The sequence below is a fragment of the Odocoileus virginianus genome, chromosome X (assembly GCF_023699985.2).
Source record: "Odocoileus virginianus isolate 20LAN1187 ecotype Illinois chromosome X, Ovbor_1.2, whole genome shotgun sequence".
NCBI classification, from domain to species: Eukaryota; Metazoa; Chordata; class Mammalia; order Artiodactyla; family Cervidae; genus Odocoileus; species Odocoileus virginianus.
In genome coordinates, this window is record NC_069708.1 from 8,086,386 (window position 1) to 8,110,871 (window position 24,486).

Genomic DNA, 24,486 nt, shown 5'->3' on the forward strand with positions numbered 1-24,486 from the left:
AGTCCTTGATTTTACCCTGACACTATCATACATGACAAGACCCCTACCTACCGATAGATTTCAACCCCGTCTCGTACCTCAGCTATTGAATCTTCCCTCCTGCAACTCTCCAGCCACAACTGCCTGTTGGTTTCTCTAACAAGCCAGAGTGTCTCTATTTTAGGACCCCTGCATGAGCTTTTCCCTCTGTCTGAATTATACTGCCTCCTGATCTGCAAATGGTGACCCCTGCTTGTCATTCAAATTTGAAATTAAATGGCACCACCCTAGAAACAACATTCCTGGGTCACACAGGCAAAAGAGGCCCCTCAGGCTCTATCACACTAACTTTTAACCTCTTCAAAAAGCATATTCCTGTCTGATATTTTTCTTGTGTGTGTGTGGTTTTTTTGTTTTTTTTTTTCTTACTGGATGTAAGACACTCTAGACCTTCTGGAACCTTGCCTTTTGTATTCATTACTGTATACCCAGTGCCTTGAAATGTAGATGGTATTCTGAGGCACTCCACTAATATTTATTAGTATTAACATTCCTGTGTATATAGATAGATGCAGATATAGATACATACATAGATGTAGATACAGATACCTACATACATACATAGCTGTTACATTCATAGTCACTCAGTCACTTTCGACTCTTTGCAACCCCATGGATTGTAGTTAGCCTACCAGGCTCCTCTGCCCATGGAATTTTTTCAGGCAAGAATACTGGAGTGGGCTGCCATTTCCTACTCCAGGGGACCTTCCTGACCCAGGGATCAAACCCTCTGACTCAAGAATTCAACCCAAGTCTCTGTGTCTCCTGCACTGGCAGGTGAATTCTTTACCATGAGTGACACCTGGGAAACCTGATATATACAGTAATATATCCCAATGAATATATATAAAATAGAATTTGATTATCATACATAGACATGCTCTTAGATGAAACTAAAAATTGACAAGTATAAATATTCATAGATTTTAGTTATCAGATTATCTGCATTCCCAGCCGTTTTATTTTTATTTATTTATTTTTACTTTTGTAATAAGACCAGATCATGGCATCTGGTCCCATCATTTTATGGCAAATAGATGGGGAAACTATCAAAGCAGTGACAAGACTTTATTGTCTTGGACTCCAAAATCATTGCAGATTGGTGACTGCAGCCATGAAATTAAAAGATGTTTGTTCCTTGGAAGAAAAGCTATGATCAACCTAGACAGTGTTTTGAAAAGCAGAGACATTACTTTGCCAACAAAGGTTCATCTAGTCAAAGCTATGGTTTTTCCAGCAGTTATGTATGGATGTGAGAGTTGGACTATAAAGAAAGCTGCGTGCCAAAGAATTGATGCTTTTGAACTGTGGTGTTAGGGAAGACTATTGAGTCCCTTGGACAGCAAGGAGATCCAACCAGTCCATCCTAAAGGAAATCAGTCCTGAATATTCATTGGAAGGACTGATGCTAAAGCTGAACCTCCAATCCTTCGGCCACCTGATGGGAAGAACTGACTCATTGGAAAAGACCCTGATACTGGGAAAGATTGAAGGTGGGAGGAGAATGGGATAACAGAGGATGAGACGGCTTGTTGGCATCACCAACTTGAGGGACAGGCATTTGAGCAAACTCCAGGCATTGGTAATGGACAGTGAAGCCTGGCATGCTACAGTCCATGGGGTCACAAAGAGTTGGATATGAATGAGTGACTGAACTGAACTGACTGAATAAGACAACAACTTAAGAATTCTAGCTGACTTTGGTTACATCTCATCTACCTAGACAAACCTTAATTATCATTATCTCTCCCTAAATCTATGCTTAGGCAGTGAAAATGGATTTTGACTATATTTATCCATACCCTTTCTTTCTTTGGAGGAGCAAACTGAAAGGTGTGGTATAATCCATTTTTGATTGTTATCCGTCTACTATGCTCTCCTACTCCTAAGTAATCATATGATTGGAAATAACAGATAATGCTCCAAAATGAAGCTAATCATCAACATGGCTATGAAAGTATAAACTGAACAGGTAGCAATGTATTAAAGGATTAAAACGAACCTAAAATTATTTTTTTTAATATTGACAATATCCTATTGTGATAATCAGCTTTTTGTTTCCTCTAAAAAAATCTATCAAAATTCAGGTCCAGGATAGTTTGCATAATGGCTAATCACCTTTAGAATTTTATGCATGAAAATCCACAAAGTTAGTGAATGTGGTATGTAAGACTATTATTTACAAACTTACAAGAGATTTCTGAATTTGCTTGTCTTAAATAATACTTTGTGTATGTGTACCTCAACAAATTGTCCAGACTAGTAGATATGCTACAAGCATTGACACATTAGTGTCTCATTTTAAAAACTATGTTTTAGCAAAAGCTATGCCAGCTAAGAGGCTGCCCTTATCTTCTTGTTAATCATACTAAAAGCTTAAATACAAACCTTCTCTAAGGACAAACTATTTTTATGTCAATCTTAGCTTAGTAATATTGCCATTTTAGGTTTCTCATCCTCCAGTGGGATGGGTGTGAGCAAATTACACACACACATGTGTGTGTACATGGTCTCATCCATGTACGTATGTGTGCTGTCATTCATCATTTAATCGTAGATACCTCTTTAACAAGGTATTGTTTAAAACAATTAACCAATTTTTAAATGGTATAATAGCAGATTAAAAACTTGGGGTTTTAATTGTAGGCTGAATCCACCTTTTCTCCACTAAGTCTGAAGATGCAATTAATTGTATGAATAATTAATCCCATATTGTTAGCCCTATTGAAAAAAGAGAAAGGAACAAGAACGTATTTAGCCTTCAGAAGAAGATGGGAAAACAGAAAGCACGAAGGAAAAGACAGTGGTACCACTATGGGATATGCAGTAAAGCAGGAGCTGGGATTTTAAAGACTTGCAAATTTTACCTGAGGTTACTCTGTTTAAGTTGCACAAATGGGTGCAAACCAAAGCCGTGACCTGAAGAATGCTGGCATATGACCACAAGTAGGAGGCTCTCTATCTTATGATCTGTGATGAAAAATGGGTGGCTTAAACTAGTTTAAGCCTTGGGCATGGGCAGAAAGTGAAAGTGAAAGTCCCTCAGTTGTGTCTGACTCCCTGTGACTCTAGGCTAGAATACTGGAGTGGGTAGCCTTTCCCTTCTCCAGGGGATCTTCCCAACCCCAGGGATCGAACCCAGGTCTCCTGTATTGCAGGCAGATTCTCTACCATCTGAGCCACAAGAAAAGCCCAAGAATACCAGAGTGGGTAGCCTATCCCTTCTCCAGTGGATCTTCCTGACACAGGAATTGAACTGGGGTCTTCCGCATTGCAGGCAGATTCTTTACCAACTGAACTATCAGGGAAGCCCAGGCATGGGTGGGAGTAGAGTTAATAGTTATAATACAGCCATTATACTTCTCACCTCTAGAATTTGTTGCAATACTCCAAATGATCACAGCTGGGGAAAACGTCAATATGTATAGACCAGTATCTCCTGGCTGTGAATACCAATATTTGTGAAAACTCTATCTTATATATGCTTTATGTATTTGTTCAAAATACATGAGCTTAAAAATGTGCTTTTCCCCTCCCTATTATCACACTATAATTTAGTACTAGAATAACAATCCTCCCAGCATACCCAATGAGTTTCTTTGGTCCTCTTTTAAAGGATTTAATCTTCATAAATAATAGCTAAGTAAACTTAAGACACTTGGACAATTTCTTTAGCTTAATGTATTCAAATCCACAGTTGGCACTTCATTTCTTTTCATTTAAAAATAAATCAACTTGTCTCAATAAGCTCTACATGAATACACACACCTAACAAAATAAATCAAAGCAGCACATCTAAAACGATGAGATCCACTTGTTACCTTTACAAGAAATATACCATTTTCAAAAATGTCTCAACATTTTTTTATTAAGTCAATATACACTTTAAGATAATTCACATGCAAGTACTTGAAGAAGGATTTCCAGATACAGACGAGAAACTTTTTTCAAGAGGATTTCCATAAACATGTGAAAAACTGTTAAATATTTCAAGAGCTTTTCCTTCAGAAGAGAAGTTTCCTGTCAACTGTACCTAATATGTGATTTTATGTGCATGATTTCCTGTGCAAACTTCCATGCCGTCTATATTCACATTTTAATTTTAGGGGAAATCTTGGAAAATATTAACTATAACAACAAATTCAGCGACCTTTAAAGTATAGTTCTATAGATAGTGGTCTTTCTCTCCAATAGCTCCACTTCAATTACAAAAGTGAAACCCACAATGTAATGGACATGAAAACCTAACCAAAATGCCCCTGAAGAAGAGATGCGTACTTCAGGAAAAAACTGAGAATCCTAACTTAAGCAAGGGACTGCATCAAGACACTATTAAGACTCCCAAACTTGCTATTTATAGAAATTAAAAACAGACTTACTTGCTTTGTTTCTCCATGCTAGCTACCCTGAGGCATTCCCATCTTGAATTTAGAAGATTCATTTGTTCTTGGACTTCAGTTTCTTCATCTTCTGATAATTTCCCTGACCCAATCAGCTGACTCCCCAATTGGAGAACATTGCCAACCCGTCCCTGATGGGATGTCAAATCCATCATGTATCCCTGACAAAGAAAGAAGGTGATAAGAGTTGACATATTATGGAAATCATTATGGTTTTGAATCTCTCATTTTTTTGCAATTTTAAATTTGTAGCCCAGTTAAAGTTTATTCCCAGTAAAAGTAAATCCAATACTATTTATAATATGAATTAATGGATACTAGTAGCTTAGGTCACCTTCTGAAGAAGCAGAGCCTGAGACCAGGACTTATATGCTAGTGATTTATCAAGAAAGAGATCCCTGGGGAGATTTGCAAGGGAGCAGAAGCAACAGGAAACAGGAAACGGAAGGGGAGGAGGCCAAGTAAGTGCGTCATCCCAGGAAAAATCTCCGACTGAGGGGGCAGTGCAGCCTGATATCCCCTAGGTACTCTGGAGTGTAAGTTCTATCTCAGCATTGACCTTGACCCAAGACAAAGGGACTGGCCTTTCATATTCCTATAGGAGCCACTGGCGAAATCAAGTCTCAGCACCTTCAGAGTGTTATTCTCCAAAGGAAAACTTCCAAAGCCGCCTACTGGAAAGCCAAATGCATGAACATTTATCTTGCTTCCATCTCAAAACAAACACTAAATTACCAGAATACAAGGATCTTATAGAGTAACTGAGGAAAACAGAGGGAATGATCATTATGTCATCTGCCCTATTTCATTAATCAATGTTTTGCTTTTACCTCGTGAGTATGAAACTGTTCTTTCACTTCTTCTACATCATTAGAAATCTCTCCTTGTGCTTGCAATGTGTCCTCGGCTGAAAGGAGCCATGAGAGTACTTCTTCTAAAGCTGTCTGGTAACTGTCCAGGTTTACTTCAGTCTCCATCAATGGACTGCCAAATGACTTGTCTTCAGGAGCTTCCAAACGCTGAACAATAAAACAAATTGGGTGTTATATAATTAGCATCTTTGCAGGCTGTTCCAATACATTAAATGATAAATCGAATGAAATATTTAAAATGCTAGAAACGTCCACTTGCATTATTAGAGACATGAACAGCAGACATACACAATAATGAGCCTGCATTTTAACATCCTCACATACACAGATTCTCAAATGGCCATTGGAATCCACTTCAAATTAATATTTGATTAAAATTCTCCAGATTACTATAAGGAGTGATTTGGTACATTATCTCTTAATGTTAAATGCCACAGATTTTCATCCATAGGCAAACTTTTTAATTCACATTTTGAGTCCTCTATATATACATTATTGGTATTATATTTATGTAATTTTCACAATGATGGTAAAGGAAACATCTCTTCCTAAGAGCTCCTAATGAAATATTTCTGAAAGTCTCCAGACCAGAAAAGTTATCAATAAGAAAATAAGTGAGGGAAAGGTATAATTAAAAAAAAATACTTCATTCATACATCTGAAACTTCTAAAGGTAGAATGACTTCTATGAATTAAGCCTTTATTTCCAGAAGGTCATGGTTTAAATAATAAGACATTATCTTAGGCAAAGCAAAATATAAAGTATTAGCTATCAAATTTATTTAGCAGGATGTCAGCTGAGATTCTCAACAGTTGTAATTTCTCCTGGGATCCTAAAGCTGAAAACCCTGGTTACAAAGTGTTCATAATTCTGAAGCTAAGATCCAGGCCGCCTATGAAGGAATTGCTAAGAAGAGACCACAAAACTGTCCTACCCTCCTTCATCTACTACCAAACTCTAAAGTATATAAGAGGAAGCAAGGAGACTGACTGAAGAAATCTGGTGAGAAAGGATTCCTCTGGAGAGCAATGCATGTCTATACCTTCCGCCACCTCTAGCCAAGCAATGGAGACCTCAAGAGATCTATAGAGCAGACGGTATTTGACAGAATGGAATAGTGACCTCTAAACCTGGCTGTGTGCTTGCGCAGACTGAGGAGCTATGGAACCAGTACTACCAAGTGATAGGAGACAGCTCTTGGGATAACCTATGTACCTGCTGCTTTAACCTTAAGGCAATTATCAATATTAAAAAATCAGAACAAACAGGAGCATCTGCATAAATTTTTCTTGAGGTCAAGCACATGCATGGTAGGTGGTTGGGCTTTAGAAATCCTGAGGAGGACCACACCCAAGAGGGTTTCCTGCTGAGGTAAGGGACATAGGCAAATAAAGTAGTCAGGGCAAAAACACTGGAAAAATACTTGGAGAGGAATCTTCTGAACACCCTATAGATAGCAAGCAAGCACTGGGCCCTGACAAGTGGGATTTTGCAAAGGAAACAAATGGCAGTGTAGAACCACAAGAAGCTACTTGTGGGGGGAGGGAGGTCATGATCTTGCCTAGAGAAAATGCTTCCTTCTGATGGTTCTTCTCTGCCACGTCTGCCTTGAATTTCTAGTCCCTAGCAATTCTGGGCCTTTTCCCACTGAGCTGCCAGCACCAACTTAATTGTGCTCTTCTGATAAATGCTTCAATTTTGAAATTTTAATATGATAAATTTCTTGAACTATTAAATCCTTTAGAATGAAAAAGCATAGAGGCAGTCTTTGGTGTATTATTTTCATCAAAGGATGCATTCTGTATCTGTTTCTAGAGAACTGGCACAATATGTCAGCCTGTTAAGTCAAAATTATCCAACTTCAGGATCTCAAACAGAATATAAGTGTCACAAGAGAGGTAGTCGCATGGGCCCTCCCCAAGGTCAAGGCAAGTTCTGGAGGTCTTAGGGGTTAGAACAACCTCCATGATGTATTCCTTCCCTCTACCCCCAAATAATATAAATAATAAATTAAAAGTCATCAGTAGGAGGAAAAAAGTCACAAAAAGATAGCCTGGGAAATGATGTAGACAGAAATAGCCTCATGGTTGGAAGACCTGAGCAGTTTTACAATGTTCAAAGGATCCCTTGCTTGTTTTATCTGCTTCTTGACATTGCTGCCTTAAAATTCTTAATAATTCTATCCTTGAACTTGGGCTTTCTAAGTTCAGTGAAGCGATAAAGTATGCATATGAGCAGAGGAGACAGGTACATTATGTGTGTCTTCCCCATTTGCATATAGTGTTTCTGGTGTCCTGTGAGCCTAGAATTCTGGTGGACCCATGATATGTGGGAGCTGAGCAGACTCCCATTGAGTGCAAATGTCTATGACTGAATGAGGGATGGCATTGACAGCCTCAGGAAATCATGGTTTCTGTTTGAACCAAAACTATCTTCCAATGCAGAAAGAAAGTAATGCTAAAAAACCAAAAACAACCAATGAACCCAATCATATCCTTTCACACTCATATTTCTTTCCTGTGTTAGCCAACCATTTATGCTACAACCAATGACGGAGAAAGAAAGGGAAAGATAAGGCAAGATGATTCCTTTCCTTTCAACTCCTTCCTTACTTATCAGTAAGATGAAGGCATGGAACATAAGTAGAAAGTGCACCTATCAAGGAGTGAAATAAACATATCTGAGTTAGTTGTACGTTTTCACGTTAAGAATGAAATACAGATGCATATATAAGCTCTGAAATACAAATTGTGCAATGCTGGTGATTCCGCTTAAGTTAAATGATCTTATATTTGCATTTACAACTGCAATTGCACAATGTAACAATGGGCAGTAAAACTCATGCTAATACTTTAAAATTTAATTTTCTTTACTCAGTATGATGTTGAATAGCAAATAAAAAACACAATGGCAAGTTGAGAGAAAGACCATAGAATAAAGGAAACAGCTTTATATTTTGGTCATTTGAACAGCACTTTCCTTCCTGCTTTTTTGAACAAGGGGCTCCAAATTTTATTTTTCACTGCACTATACAAATCAGTAGCCCTGGGTGTAGGTGGGGGAAAAGTACAATCAAATCCTGGATAGTGTGTCTTCCCTGGGTTATAGGTGAGAAGAGACAGAACATTTATTATGAATAGTAGAAAGTGGTTATAAAACCCAAGGACTCTGGAAGTCAATCAGTTTTTGGATCTTGACTTGCAGCTGAGGTCTTGTCACCCTGGTAGTTGCTTAACTGCATCATTAGCCTTAGCTTCCTCCTATGTAAAATGAGAACAACAATATAATACTTTCCTAAGACTGCTGTAAGAATTAAAGGAGAGTATATAAAGTGTTTGGCAGAATGCCTGAACCTGCGTAAGAACCCAATACAGTAGCTGATAGATCTAATTATTATTAGATTCTTCTACACATAAGAACCATTTGGAAACACAGCCTTCTCCAAGGTTACCTTCTTGAATCACTGTTCAAATTTCAAGGGCCAGAAAATTCCTATTTAAAAAATGACCCAGGAAACATCTAAGAGTAAACATCAATTAAATGAAACCTTTCTGAAACTGGAAACTCAACCTAGCTCCTATTTAAAAGTTCTAAAAATTATTAACAATCTTGAGTTCAAATAATCTTCTGCAAATGATAAATTGCAAATGACACTATTACTCAAGTAACACAACACTATATTTTACCACTGAACAATTTAGATTAAAAAAGTAAACACTTCATGATTTACTGATATTTACAGAGGCTTGAATTTTTGGAGAAAATTTTAGAAGGCAAATCTTTATACTCAAGGACATGCTGTCTAGCACTCATAAATTCTGAATCTAAAAGTTTTGTCTGAGGATATTCATAAAACAAAAACTTTGCAAAGACAGCCATATTAAAGCTAAATTCAAACAGATAAGCTGTGTGAAATTACACAAATAACTCATTATTTATATCCAAAAATCAATTCTACATATATACTTGATTATGGTCAAAACTGTCAGTTAGGCTGTAAATAATTTTTTCTTTGTCTAGACCACTGTTTTTCAAATTTGTAAGTTGTGATCCATCAGTGATTTTTTAATCATTTCAGTGGGGATGACCAGGAATATTCTATTTAAAAATAAAAAGAAAAAAATACCAGTCTGTGTCATTTATATTAAGGACTAGACTGTTGTGTGATTTTGTTTCAAGTATGCATATATATATATATATATATATGTCTATTAAATGTATATGTAAGCATGTTCTGCATCATGATGAAAAAAATTTTTATAGTTCATGGAACAAAACTGGAAATTATTCTAGAATTTCAGTACAAGTAAATCCCATGAAAGAAGAAATTTGCTGAATTCCACATTTGCACATTTGCAATAAAACCCTTGGAAGAACATCTTTACATTCATCTTTAAAACAGAATTTTGAAACAAACAAGGACACACAGAGAGGCTTGTGCTTTTGGTTTTAGTTTCTCAAAATATGTACTCATTGTCATACTGTTACATATTTGACCTTAGCCTGTGGCTAATTCATACATATTACAGTAAAGAATTTTTCTTTTTAGGAAGCTTGATCTTTGTTTTGTATTAAAAAAAAAAGAGTGATGCGTAAGAAAGAGATACCCATCATTTCATGAATGGAAGTGCCAGTATCATCAACTAGAACTAATTTCTTCCCTATGCTTTGATCTTATTTTAATTTCCATCTTTATAACAGTAGTTTATGTTTCTCCACAGTACATTGGGCAAATAATGATTCAGATGAGAGGCATAACAATGAATGGATGAAACAATTCTACTTGTTTTCAAAATTAGGAACACTAAAATTTATTCAACATTATCCATATGCTCCAGAGGCTTAATTACTACCCTTTTGCATGAAGAATTACTAGATATTGTCAACTATGTTCCTTGAAGATGTTGCTAATGCATAAAGGTGAAGGAGTAGAGAGGGGAAAAGTAAAGTAATGAGGGAAGACAAATGGGTATATGTATTAGTCCTGCGATATCCAGGACAAATGTCTGGAAACTCATTTCCAGTGACAGAAATTGTCATAATAAAATGGAGAGGGATAGCCCTGAAACTACTCCAGACGTAGATTTTTTTTTTTAAATCCAGTTTATTATCTATCTGACCTTGGGCAAGTTACCTAACTTCTCTGTGTCTCAGTTTCCCCATCTGCAAAACAAAGAAAATAAAACTATATCTCCATAGGACTGCTTAAAACAGTATATGTGATGAGGCATATAAAATGCTCAGCATATTCTGGTTTCCAAGAAATGCTCTGTGATGCCTGTATTTGGGGACCAACGTTCATTGAAACGGCAAATGGTTTTTATGAGGAAACACAGTTGAATGAGCTGTGTGTATTTTTAGAAGCATGATTTTGGCAATTCAAACTGAGATAAGTCATCAAATGGCAACATATAGGTAGTGAAACCAGCAACCCAGCAAACCACAAAGCTCTTAGAAAAATAGCTGGGACTCTTCCAGAGGGCACAATCTATCACTGAGTGGTTTTATATTTCTGTTGAAACTCATCTATTTTGGCAACTTCCCCAAATTCAACCTTAAAATGTGCTATGAGTTTTAACCTGGATAAAAAACAGTTTTATTGTTCTTGAATGTATAAATGCTTCAAGAATATTTGAAAATGTTATCACTTAGCTCCTTTAAATGTGTCATACTTCTTTTTTATAGAGTCTCAAGTTAGTGCATGAATGGTGAATTGTTTGGTGTATTCTATAATCTTTTTATCCTTCAGTGAAAGATTATTTGAAAGCTAAAGGATTACAGAAGGATAACCAAGTGGTTCTTTTACTAAATAATAGAGGAACAGTTCAGAGGAACCAGGATTAGTATCTGCAAATATTCTTTCCACATTTCCACTGTGTTTCCTCTGAGATATAACATGTAAACCAGGGTATTATTCAAAGTATGAAAAATGATTACAGAAGTGATTTATGAGGAATTAATCCATCATGCAACACTGTACATGACATTCAGTCTAATGATACCAGAAATAGGTAATTTTTAATATTGCTTGTGCCTGAAATTCAGTTCAAAGTTAAGCTCTAATGAGGATTTAGGAAAAATTATGGCCTACTGTATGGCAATATTAAAACAACAATCACAACAACAACAACCACATCTATAATAGCAAGAACAACAGCTGCCATTATTTATTGGGCACTTAGTGTCAGTCAATTTGCTAAGCACTTAATGTGCATTCTATCATTTTTCACCACAACAGGTCAGGATGACAGAAAATAGCAGGATGAGGAAACGGGAGCAGAAAAATTGGTCACAAAGGTAACTGACTGATCTAGTATTTAAAACTAGGTTTTTCAGACTCTAAAACACACATCTTTAGCACAATTTGGTAAATATCTACTATGAAGAAACAGAATTTTTGAAACGGTGCTTTTGCAAAATATCCTACTATGTGCTGTCTGCTCAGTCACTCAGTTCTGTTCAAATTTTTGCAACCCTATGGACTGTAGCCCACCAGGCTCCTCTGTCTATGGGAATTCTCCAGGAAAGAATACTGGAGTGGGTTGCCATGCCCTCCTCCAGGGGATCTTCTCAACCTAGGGATCGAACCCACATCTTTTATGCCTCTGTATTGGCAGGTGGGTTCCTTACCACTAGTGCCACCTAAGAAGCTGATATCCTAGTATAACATTTAAACTGAAATAAAAATGTATTTATAGCTAAGAGTGGCAATAGATGTTAACTAGACTTAATGTGATGATCATTTTGCAATATATACATAGATCACAAGTATGCTATACATCTGAAACTAATATGATGTTATATGTTAATTGTATCAATAAAAGTAAGTAAAATGATTAGATGAAGTGATATTCCAAGTTCATAAATTCATTGAACTGCCATTCTAATTCAAATCTCCTTCATCACCTGAGAAGGATTTTAATTTCAAATTACTATAGTAACTGTATTGCAAGCTATCATATGCCAAGTATATAAGATGCGTCCATTTATTTATATTTTTTAGATTACTTTGTATTGGGGTATAGCCAATTAAAAGACAACGCTGTGATAGTTTCAGGTGAACAGAGAAGGGACTCGGCCATACACATGCATGCATCCATTTTCCCCTAAACCCCCCACCCAAGATGGGTCCATTTAAAGAAAGGTAAAAGGAGTTGATAAGTTGACCAAAGTTATTTCTATTCAGAGCACAGTTCAGCTGAGCAACTTTGCCTTTTAAAAAAACTATTTTTTTCTTGTGTTCATTTCTACAAATTCACAGTCAATGGTTTTGAAACTACTAAGAAAACACCTGGACCCCATTATTTTGGTGAATCAGAAATCAGATGTCAAGTTCAAAATGATGTCTTCAAGACACAGACACCAAATTCATACAGAAGATGGGGACAGCAGAAAGGCAACCATAGGACACAGCCCAGGTGGTGAAGCAGACTCTCTTTTATAAGATGGAGGAAGCTGAGCAAAAAGTAAAGCTGATATCAGTATTTCCCATAAGAAGGCAAGTGCCACATCCACTCCTTGACCCCTATACACTCTACAGTTACTATTACTTGTCTGTGATTTTCAATATCAGCATACTTGATATTGTTCGCCATTACAGACTGTCTCACAGAAATGCAGTGTCATGCTTAGACGTTCTGTCTAAGAACAGTATATCAACTGTACAGACATGTGTGTTAGATACATGAGATTTAAAAAAACTCATCCCAAAACCTATTTTAAAAATGGATCTGGAATCTAAAGTGTTCACCTTGGTACCTAGAGAAAACTAGCCACTGCAAAGACTGCTAGTCCTTCAATATCTGTCCTTCTCCACTTTTGTTTTTATAGTCACAGACAGTTGAGGGGACTCTTTGGCTACCCGGAATATAAACTGCAGTTCCCAGCCTCTCCTCTAATTAGATGTGGCATGTCACCAAATATTGGCCAGAGTGCTAGGATGTGTGTGACTTCTTAGTCAAGACCTGAGGAGAGCAGATATATTCTCCTTTTGGCCCTTTTCTACTTCCCGCAGACCATGACGCAGACGTGGGGTGAGCTATCCCTGATCATGGGGATGCAGGTGGTAGCTAGGGGATGACAGCAACAAGACAAAAGGACCTCAGTCCCTGGATGATCAGGGTTCTCCTGTGAAGCCTGGATCACCCTCATCTAGCCAGTTAAGATAAACAGTTCTGAAACAGAAATAAACTGATTTCATAGATAATCTATCACTAAATTGTGTCTTGGTTGCCTCCATAAAAATCCACAGCCCCTCTAATACACTACCAAGTCCTAAGTTTCTAGGAGATGAGACTTTACCATAAAAACATAGATATTTATAAGAGCTAATATATGATTCTAAAATACATTTTCTACAGTAAAATCCTATGTGTGTCTGATAATACATCTGAAAAACACACTCTCAGTGAAGGCCATAGTTCATGTTCCTTCATCATTTTTCAGTCCATACACCTTTCATTTTTTCCAATTAGTGGAGACGTAATTGATCCAGAATATTCTGTAAGTTTAAGGTGTACAGTGTGTTGAGCTGATGCACTTCCATACTCTACTATGTGTGTGCGTGCTCAGTCATGTCCTACTGTTTGTGACCTTGTGGACAGTAGCCCACTAGGCTCCTCTGTTCAAGGGATTTCCCAGGCAAGAATACTGGATTGGGTTGCCATTTCCTTCTCCAGTGGATCTTGCTAACTCAGGGATCGAACCCATGTCTCCTGCATTGGCAGGAGGATTCTTTACCACTGCTCCACCAGGGAAGCCTATATTGCACTATAGCTTTAGCTAATTCCTCCATCATGTAACATAATTACCATATCTCTTTCTGTGGTGAAGACATTTAAGATCTACTCTTTTAGCAACCTTCAAGTATAGAATACAGTATGTGCCTTTAGATACTACACAAGCCCTTATATTCTATGAAAACAGAGACCCTGCCTCCACATGTAATGGCAGAGACAGGACAAAAATAACTAACAAATATTCAGTGAATTAAATTGTTTTGGGTAGTTGATTTTTATTTATCAATCATTTATCATTAAAACTTGTTTGTTCTTCTAATTTATGGTCTCATATAAAATATGTTTTAACCAACTCGTTTCACATGCAAAGTAATGCTCAAAATTCTCCAAGTTAGGCTTCAACAGTATGTGAACCAAGAACTTCCAGATGTTCAAGCTGGATTTAGAAAAGGCAGAGGAACCAGAGATCAAATTGCCAACATCTGTTGGATCATAGAAAAAGCAAGAGAATTTCAGAAAAACATCTACTTCTGCTTCATTGACCACACTAACGCCTTTGACTGTGTGGATCACAACAAACTGGAAAATTCTTAGAGATGGAAATACTTGACCACCTTACCTGCCTCGTGTGAAACCTGTATGCAGGTCAAGAAACAACAGTTAGAATTGGATATGGAACAATGGACTGGTTCAAAATAGGGAAACAAGTATATCAAGGCTGTAAATTGTCACCCGGTTTATTTAATTTAAACACAGAGTACATCATATGAAATGCCAGGTTGGATGAAGCACAAGCTGGAATCAAGACTGATGGAAGAAATATCAACAATCTCAGATACGTAGATGACACCACCCTTATGGCAGAAAATGAAGAGGAACTAAAGAACCTCTTGATGAAGGTGAAGGAGGAGAGTGAACAAGTTGGCTTAAAATTCAACATTCAAAAATCTAAGATCATGCCATCAGGTCCCATCACTTCATGGCAAATTGATGGGGAGACAATGGAAACAGTGAGAGACTTTATTTTGGGGGCTCCCAAATCACTGCAGATGGTGACTGCACCCATGAAATTAAAAGATGCTTGCTCCTTGGAAGGAAAGCTATCACAATAGACAGCATTATAAAAAGCAGAGACATTACTAGCAGAGACCTAGACATTACAACTAGGTCTGTCTAGTTAAAGCTATGGTGTTTTTAGTAGTCATGTATGGATGTGAAAGACAGACCATAAAGAAGGCTGAGCACCAAAGAACAGATGCTTTTGAACCGTGGTGTTGGAGAAGACTTTTGAGAGTCCCTTGGACAGCAAGGAGATCCAACCAGTCCATCCTAAAGGAAATCAGTCCTGAATATTCATTGGAAGGACTGATGCTGAAGCTGAAACTCCAATACTTTGACCACCTGATGCAAACAGCTGACTCATTGGGAAAGACTGTGATCCTGGGAAAGATTGAAGGCAGGAGCAGAAGGAGTGGGAGGGGGGACCGGGACGGGGAATACATGTAAATCCATGGCTAATTCATTTCAATGTATGACAAAAACCACTGCAATGTTGTAATTAGCCTCCAACTAATAAAAATAAATGGAAAAAAATAAATAAAAAATAAACAAAAAAAAAAAAAAAGGAGGAGAAGGAGACGACAGAGGATGAGACGGTTGGATGGCATCACCGACTCAATGTAAATGAGTTTGAGTTCTGGGAGATGGGGAAGGACAGGGAAGCCTGGCAGGCTCTAGTACATGGGGTTGCAAATAGTCGGATACTGCTAAGTGACTGAACAACAACAAACCAACTATCATGTTTTAAAAAATAGGAGCATCATGGTAGCATATATCCATGATTTTAAATCTGAGATTAACATACACACTACTACCTAGAAATCAGATAACCAACAAGCACCAACTGTACAGCACAGGGAACTGTACTCAACATTTTGTAATAACATATAAGGGAAAAGAATCTTAGACAAATAGATATATATGCATGTCTAACTGACCCACTTTATTGTACACGTTGAAACTAACACATTGTAAATCTACTCTACTCCATTTAAAAAAAATGTAATACATCGTAATGATAAAATAAAGGGGGAAAAAAACAGATGATCATCTCTACTGATGTATGTAGAAAAAACATTCAACAATTTCCAACACCCTTTCATGACAAAAACACAGAACAGTCTCGGAATAGTAAAGAACTTCCTCAACCTGATAAAAGACATTAAAAAAAAACATGTATGTACTTCTTCCCAATATTTCTTTTAATAATTTATGTGTTCATTAATTCCTTTTCTGTGGCAAAGTCTCTTAAGCCTAAGGAAGTTTAGAAATCAATAACAAAGGATTTACATAGAAACAAAATACCTAATAAAATACCCAAATAAACAAAACAAAATACCCAATAAGGAAGATATCATTTAAAAAAATAAAGTTTACAATAAATTTTTGGATAAATATCAATAAACAACTATGTGAAACAACTTTCTCCAAAATTAACTTGGTAGTTCATGAAGGATTTCCAGTGTAGTTATTTTTTTGCACACATTAAATCATATAACTCTTACAATCATCCAAAGAGGGGCCCATTTTCCAGATGAGGAAACTTGAGCTCACACCAAAAGATGCTTGAGGACAAATCAGACTCCCTACATTCCTTCTCGTCATTCTGAGGGGCTGGAGGAATATTATAAGATCCACAGATTCCAAAGAAGGAAGATGAACTCTGTGATATTTTTTGGTATGTTTCAATAATTTTAAAAGTCAATATTTGGTTGGAATTCATATAAGCTGGGAATTCAAACAATCAGGGATTTTCTAAAAGTAATTTTAAAATAAGACAGCTACAAAATGTCTAAGAAGACCAAATCAATTTCTAATGTTATTTTCCTCAACTCGATCCTACCTACTTTAAAGTAGGCCTAATGCAAATATATCAAGTTTTACTTATTTTAATCAGTCTTTTATAAATATCTAAAACAAATATGACTCACTGGATGATACTGAGTTGAAAAGAATTCATAAGCATATTGCTTTAGGCAAATGATTTTTACTTACCAAAATTTTTTTAAATGTGCTCATTATTTTCCAAGCTTGTATATATTTATATATATAAATTATATAAAATTTATATAAAGTTTAAGTTATAAATAAAGTTTAAGTTGGAGAAGGAAATGGCAATCCACTCCAGTACTACTGCCTGGAAAATCCCATGGACAGAGGAGCCTGGTAGGCTACAGTCCATGGGGTCGCAAAGAGTCGGACACAACTGAGCAACTTCACTTCACTGTTATTTTGGTTTTTTTTTTTTACTTCACTAAGTTATAAATAACATTTCCCCCAAAAGACTACTGTCAATAGAGTTTACTATAACATACAGAAAGAAAGAAAGAAAGTGAAGTCGCTCAGTTGTGTCCGACTCTTTGTGACCCCATGGACCATAGCTTACCAGGCTCCTATGTCTGTGGGATTTTCCAGGCAAGAATACTAGAGTGGGTTGCCATTTCCTTCTCCAGGGGATCTTCCCAACCCAGGGATCGAACCCACGTCTCCCACATTGCAGGCAGACGCTATACCGTCTGAGCCACCAGGGAAGTCCACAACATACAGAGAATGCTCAACAGTGAGCTATGAAGGAAATTAACCATTATGTGTTCCCATGCAGCATTGAAAACTTCTTGCTTTATTTATCAGAGTATTCTTAGCTATTTATTCATTTGTTCAACAAGTAATCAGATTAGATTTCACCTAAATACACAAACTTGACTAGAGCTGTACTCATCCTAGCCTCCTCGTTTCATATTTCAGTGGAGAATCTTACTTAATCCAAGGATGCTTAAACCTTAAACTTTTGCTGTCAAGGGCCAGATAGTGAATACCTCCACTATTGCAGCCCACTGCAGGCCAGCTGCACCTCCTCAGCTCTGTCACTGCAGACTGCAGCACAAAAGCAGATGTAGACAACGCAAAAGTGAATGAGTCTGGAGGTGTTCCAATCAAACTTTGAAGTACAAAAAAACAGGTGTCAGACTGACTTAGACCCTTAACATGCAGTTGCCTTTGCTGGATAATTTGCTTCCTATATGAAATCTCACTTATGTTTACAGACTCAAGAATTTCCAACAGTTAATTATCTCTTCTCCCATCAACCTCTCCCCCTCGAACTGACCCTACTAGGTGGCTCTGCCACTCCACTGAACGTCCAAGCCAGCCTTTTCTAAAATCTCACTGCCCTCCGAGGCCCCCCTTCCACTCCTGTGTGCAGCAGAGTCTCGAAGGCATCACTGTGCATAGAACCAGTGCCTGCCTTCAGGGAACTTCAATTTGGTCTCACTTTAGAGTCAGCTAAACATTTCAAATTCCTGAGCCTCTAGAATTTATAAGCAGTGTGTGCTTGACAGTTATTTCATTTCGGACTCCGGGTACATACCTGAAAATGGATATGATTATATTAACTTAGTGTGTGTAAGGCTTACAGATAATATACAGAGTTTTTAGCAACATTCAGCATTATCCTTTCATCCAACCTTTATAAAGTCACTGCCATTACCTCATTGTTCTTATTTTGTACAACACAGAATACAGAAATAAAAAGTAACATCAACAAAGGGGGGTTTGCTTTTACTTAGATTCTAGGTTGAAAAAATTGTAACCTAATTCAACATATTTTGGCTAAATAGGTAACTTCCTCAAATACACTGGTTATTTCTACTTCTTTTAGGTACACCAGCTACTTGAATTATGCCATCTCCTTGCATATATATCATTGAAATTCCTTGGGTTTTCTCTTTATTTAATTTGCATGCTTTTCATCTCCTGTCCTTGTTCCTAGAGGGTTGGTGTGGTATATCTTTCAGAAAAACCCTCATGGTGCATTAAATGTAACCTCCATGGGTATAGAGTTCTGTTTGTTTTGTTCACTACAGTGTCTGACAAATAGTAGAACATACTAGATCTTTGTTGAATAAAACAGTGAGTCTCCTAGTGCCTGGCAGGTAATAATTTTCCATCTTACTTTATATTAATATTAGGGCATTTTTCATAAGTCAGTTAGACTAAAGATATTGCATCTTTCCACAGCAGAGAAGAGAGAAGAAACGGCACACCTCACTTCTATTGAAAGCACCTACTGCCTTAGCGTACTGTTCTTCTCCCTGTTCTCTTCAAGGGAAGAAAGAGATCCTTTGTTTAAGGCCTTGAGAGCTTGACATTTATAAGGAAAATGCAAATGATATTAAGCCCTGGGAAGACTCTGGATAGATTTCATTATCAGCCACAAATCCTGCCCTCTGCCTCAAGCCAAGTAATAAAGGCTGGAAGCAGTCCTCTGGCCTGCTCCTGTAGGTCGGTTAGTCAGCTGAGGGCAATGGGCAGTTCATCCATTTTATCACTGGCTCCTAACAGTAATGTGCCTGCTTCAAGGTTTACACTGCAGGGTCTCACTGACAATTAAAGCTCTTAATCTGAAGGTTTAGAGAACTGAGAAGAGTGGACAAAGGCTCACTGTATTTGAGAGAAGTAAAAGGTGTAACACCTTTTGACAAGTTTTCAGTCTCTTGATGTGCTAATATTTCCTTTCACATCTTGGAATGAAAGACTCAAAAGTCAGATTTAGGGAAGATACTATAAGAGGATTTAAGGGTATATATGTATATATTATAAAATGAGGCAGTGGAAAACAAGAGGAGGAATGCCAAACAGATTCCCAAGTGAGTGTGACATAGAAAATGTATGTCAGAAAGACCTATGTGGGGACTTCCCTGCGGGTCCAGCGGTTAAGAATCTGCCTTTCAATGCAGGGGACACAGGTTCAATCTCTGGGTGCGGAAGTAAGATCCCACATGCCTCGGAGCAGCTATAAGCCTGTGCACTGCAACTAACAAGCCCATGGGCTCTAGAGTCCGAGTGCCGTAACTAGAGAAGGCCATGCACCACAGTGAAAGATCGAGCATGCCACAACTAAGACCCAAAGCAGTCAAATAATTTTTTTAAAAGATATATGTGTGCCTTAGTCTAAAAAAAAATTCTGTTATTACTGAAATGACTTGTTCTTTTATCTTCAACAGTTTGGTTGAAAGCTGTCCGGCAAACAACAGCTTTCACAAATTATTTCACATTCACTTCTTTTTCATTCCTAGTGACATCAACCAGGAGATTATTCTGCCCTCCTGGGACATCTGACAGTATCTGGAGGCAGTCTGGATCATTACTGCTGGGGGTGGAGGGTGCTGCTGACTTTGAGGACATCTAAAGGGTCGAGGCCACTGCTATACATTCTACACCGCACAGCTCAGCAGCAGCATAAGGAAATACTACCGCCACCCACCTCGCTGCCACAAAAACGTGATCAGGCCCCGAATTTCAAGGCCGACACTGCAAGAAACTCTGCTAAAACAACACAAGGATGCCATTAATGACATGCTCCCCAAATTGATTCCTTCTCGTCTATCTTCAGCTTGTTTCAATCCAACTCGAGAATAGTTGTGACGTTTCTACTGAGTGTCTTACTATTACATGCAATAAACATGGGTAATTTTACTCTTAGAATACAGTCCCAAATTCATACCCTATTATCTAATGGTCTCAGATGTTTTCCTCCATTCTCCCTTTCACAGCTTGGAAACCTACGAATCATTAATTTTCATGTCTTACCTTCCTACTTGTTTATTTCTCTGTTACCGACACAGAATAGTAAAATAAATAAATAAAACCACTTTCCCACAATACTTAAATCATATTCTCCTTTAAGTTCCAGCTCAAATCTCATCCTTACATGACCTTTTCTAAACCTTACAATAATGCTCTTCAACTCTGAAAATTGTTCATCTTTATTAAAATAACACTTGGGGATGTATATTCCACTTTTTAAATCAATTTGTTCCATAGCAATTTTGAGGACTGATTTGACTTAGCTCCCCTATTCATTTTGCACCCAATCTACTAGATATTACACAATTTTTAGCTAAAACAATTTAATCTTATATCATCTAAATCAGGACTCCTTGCAATATCAAATGAAAACATGTTTATATTTATAATAGGGATTCAGAACCTCACAAAAACATTTCATTTATATTTTAAATAAAATTTTTCTACTTTCAAGTTTCTGTATGTAGATGTTAAAGATCTCATAACTGACACGTGATCATGAGAATATTGTCAAACATTCTTTTTTGAAATGCACTCTCCATAGCACAAATTTCCTATATAATGTAGTTCCTTTCTTTACAATATTGTAGTGGTTTTTGCCATACATTGACATGAATCAGCCATGGATTTACATGCGTAGTTCCTTTCTTAATCATCGATTAATACAGAAATTTGCCTTGAAAGGAGAGATCAAGTGTTTTTTCCGGCTTTTGTAAATCTCTGAGAAATAGCATAGTATGCATAGCCATTGCTGACACAGAAATGTTCAGCATTTTTGGAATATTTGTGTTTTTTTTTCTTTGAAAAAAATATGTATAACACTTCTATGCAATAAGAAATATTTCCTGGGACACTCCCATTTTATTGAAAAATAAGTATTTTACTACTGGGCACCTCTGACCTTGAATATTCATTGTAAGGACTGATGCTGAAGTCGAAGCTCTAATACTTTGGCCACCTGATGCGAATAGTTGACTTATTGGAAAAGACCCTGATGCTGGGAAAGATTGAGAGGAGGAGGAGAAGGGGACGACAGAGGATGAGATGGTTAGATAGCATCACCAACTCAATGGACATGAATCTGAGCAAACCTGGGAGATAGTGGAGGATAGAGGATCATGGCAAGCTGCAGTCCATGGGGTTGCAAAGAGTTGGATGTGACTTAGCGAATGAATAACAACAATTTTACTACTTAAGATAATACAATTGGTAAACCCATCTAACTATTCATAAGGAATGCAACAGATACAGAACCAGTGATGCCAATAAATAAGGCCCAGTAGCATTCCATCTGATTAAAGATTTCTGACTGAGGACATGAAATAACATATGTTGCATGACATCATCTGAGAACCTGTATATTAGTAAAATTTACTAATTTCTTAATTTCAAACAAAGTATGCATATGAAGAGATATTGTAATATGTTCTTCCGAAACCCCAGTGTATCATCTTTTTTATCTTGTAGTTAGGTGCTCCCCATTCTACACTATGCTCTAATCTATAATGCTTTTATCACCCTCTAAACTATTATAGAATTTATACACAGAACACAAGTATAATACATTGAGTGTTTATTATTTGTAAGGTTGCTGCAACCACACCATTACACTACCTAATTTAACCTTACAACATAAGGAATGCTTACTGTCTACATATAGAAAAAGCAAGAGAGTTCCAGAAAAATATCTTCTTCTGCTTTATTGACTATGCCGAAGCCTTTGACTGTGTGGATCACAATGAACTGTGGAAAATTCTTAAAGAAATGGGAATACTAGACCACCTGACCTGTCTCCTGAAAAATCTGTATGCAGGTCAAGCAGCAGCATTCAGAACAGGACATGGAACAACAGACTGGTTCCAAATAGGAAAAGGAGTACATCAAGGCTGTATATTGTCACCCTGCTTATTTAACTTGTATACAGAGTACATCATGAGAAATGCTACACTGGATGAAACACAAGCTGGAATCAAGACTGCTGGGAGAAATATCAATAAACCACAGATATGCAGATGACACCACCCTTACGGCAGAAAGTGAAGAAGAACTAAAGAGCCTCTTGATGAAAGTGAAAGAGGAGAGTGAAAAAGTTGGCTTAAAGCTTAACATTCAAAAAACGAAGATCATGACATCTGGTCCCATCACTTAATGGCAAATAGATGGGAAAACAGTGGAAACAGTGAGAGAATTTCTTTTTTGCCAAGCGGCGACAGGGCGGGAGGGGTGGTAGCTCCAAAATCACTGCAGATGGCGACTACAACCATGAAATTAAAAGATACTTGCTCCTTGGAAGAAAAGGTATGGTCAATCTAGACAGCATATTACAAAACTAGACAGCATATTACAAAGCAGAGGCATTACTTTGCCAACAAAGGTCTGTCTAGACAAAGCTATGGTTTTTCCAGTAGTCATGTATGGATGTAAGACTAGGACTACAAAGAAAGCTGAGCATCAAAGAACTGATGCCTTTGAACTGTGGTACTGGTGAAGACTCTTGAGAGTCCCTTGGATTGCAAGGAGATCCAACAGGTCCATCCTAAAGGAAATCAGTCCTGAAAATTCACTGGAAGGACTGATGAGGAAGCTGAAACCTCAACACTTGGCTACCTGATGCAAAGAACTGACTCACTAGAAAAGACTCTGATGCTGGGAAAGACTGAAGGCAGGAGGAGAAGGGGACAACAGAGGATGAGATGGTTGGCTGGCATCACTGACTTGATGGACATGAGTTTGAGCAAGCTCCGCGAGTTGGTGATGGACAGGGAAGCCTGGAGTGCTGCAGTCCATGGGGTCACAAAGAGTCAGACATGACTGAGCGACTGAACTGACTTACTGTACATTTTACAGGAAAGATACTTGATATATATGGGGTTAGAAACTTGCCCAAGGTTACCGTCAATAAAGACCAGAGATGGGAGCTGAACTCAGCATCTGTTTCATAGAAGCCTGTAATTTTAACTAAGTTACCTCACATATTTTTAATAACTTAAAGGGAAGAAATATTTCCCAGAGATAGCTAGATTGGTAAAATTGCATTTAAAAATCAAGCTGTAATACTGTGCCATATTTTATGTGAATGTAATGATGACATGTCTTTTACATACCCCAGGAACCACTGATAGAATTCTTTGATTCATCCACTCTGTCTCTCCCATAGGCCCTTCTATGAATACTTTCATATGTTTAAAATACAATTGGCTTTAGTGTACAATTTCTGTATTCTCAACAGAAAACTTGTTCATGTAAAGATTTTTAAATATTTACAATGGGCTTCTTTAGTGAAATGCCCTAAAATTTACTGATACACTCAAATTTTTTAATCACCACATAAAATTATGGATACTATAAAATATGTAACGACAATCACTGGGATTTTTTTGTTGATATATAATCATACTTGGAACATACGCCAAAATTTAAAAAAATGCCTATTGGCATATTTCAAATTGTTTGCTCTACTTTTTGAAATAGGAAGGGAAAGAAAAGGGATAAAAATGCTTTCTTTGTTTACATACTGAGACAATCAATACTATATTTAAAAACAATATTTCATTTTCTAAAAAATACTCTTGAGTAGTGTCAGCTATCATCTTCTTGATTTGTATAACTCCTGGAAATTTTCTACAAAATTACTACTTATTCTATTGAAAGGTATTTTTTAATATATTGGCCTTATTTCATATTACACTAGGAAGGAAACAGAATTATCGCCACAACACAAATTAAAACAACGAATTAAAACCTGAGTATTAAAATATAGCAGCAATTAAAAACTTTAATGTGAAGATGAA

At 37.2% G+C, this 24,486-nt stretch overlaps 1 protein-coding gene across 7 annotated transcripts in view; it reads right to left on the minus strand.

The window, feature by feature from the left end:
• The window catches only part of DMD (dystrophin), a 2,261,655-nt gene that overhangs the window by 1,538,082 nt on the left and 699,087 nt on the right, over positions 1 to 24,486 (minus strand). For all 7 annotated transcript variants that reach the window (XM_070462101.1, XM_070462106.1, XM_070462102.1 and 4 more), the window contains 2 exons: positions 5,270 to 5,458; positions 4,419 to 4,600 (listed from right to left, as the gene is read on the minus strand). In XM_070462101.1, coding sequence (XP_070318202.1) covers positions 4,419 to 4,600; positions 5,270 to 5,458 — 371 coding nt within the window. The remainder of the gene's footprint in view (positions 1 to 4,418; positions 4,601 to 5,269; positions 5,459 to 24,486) is intronic.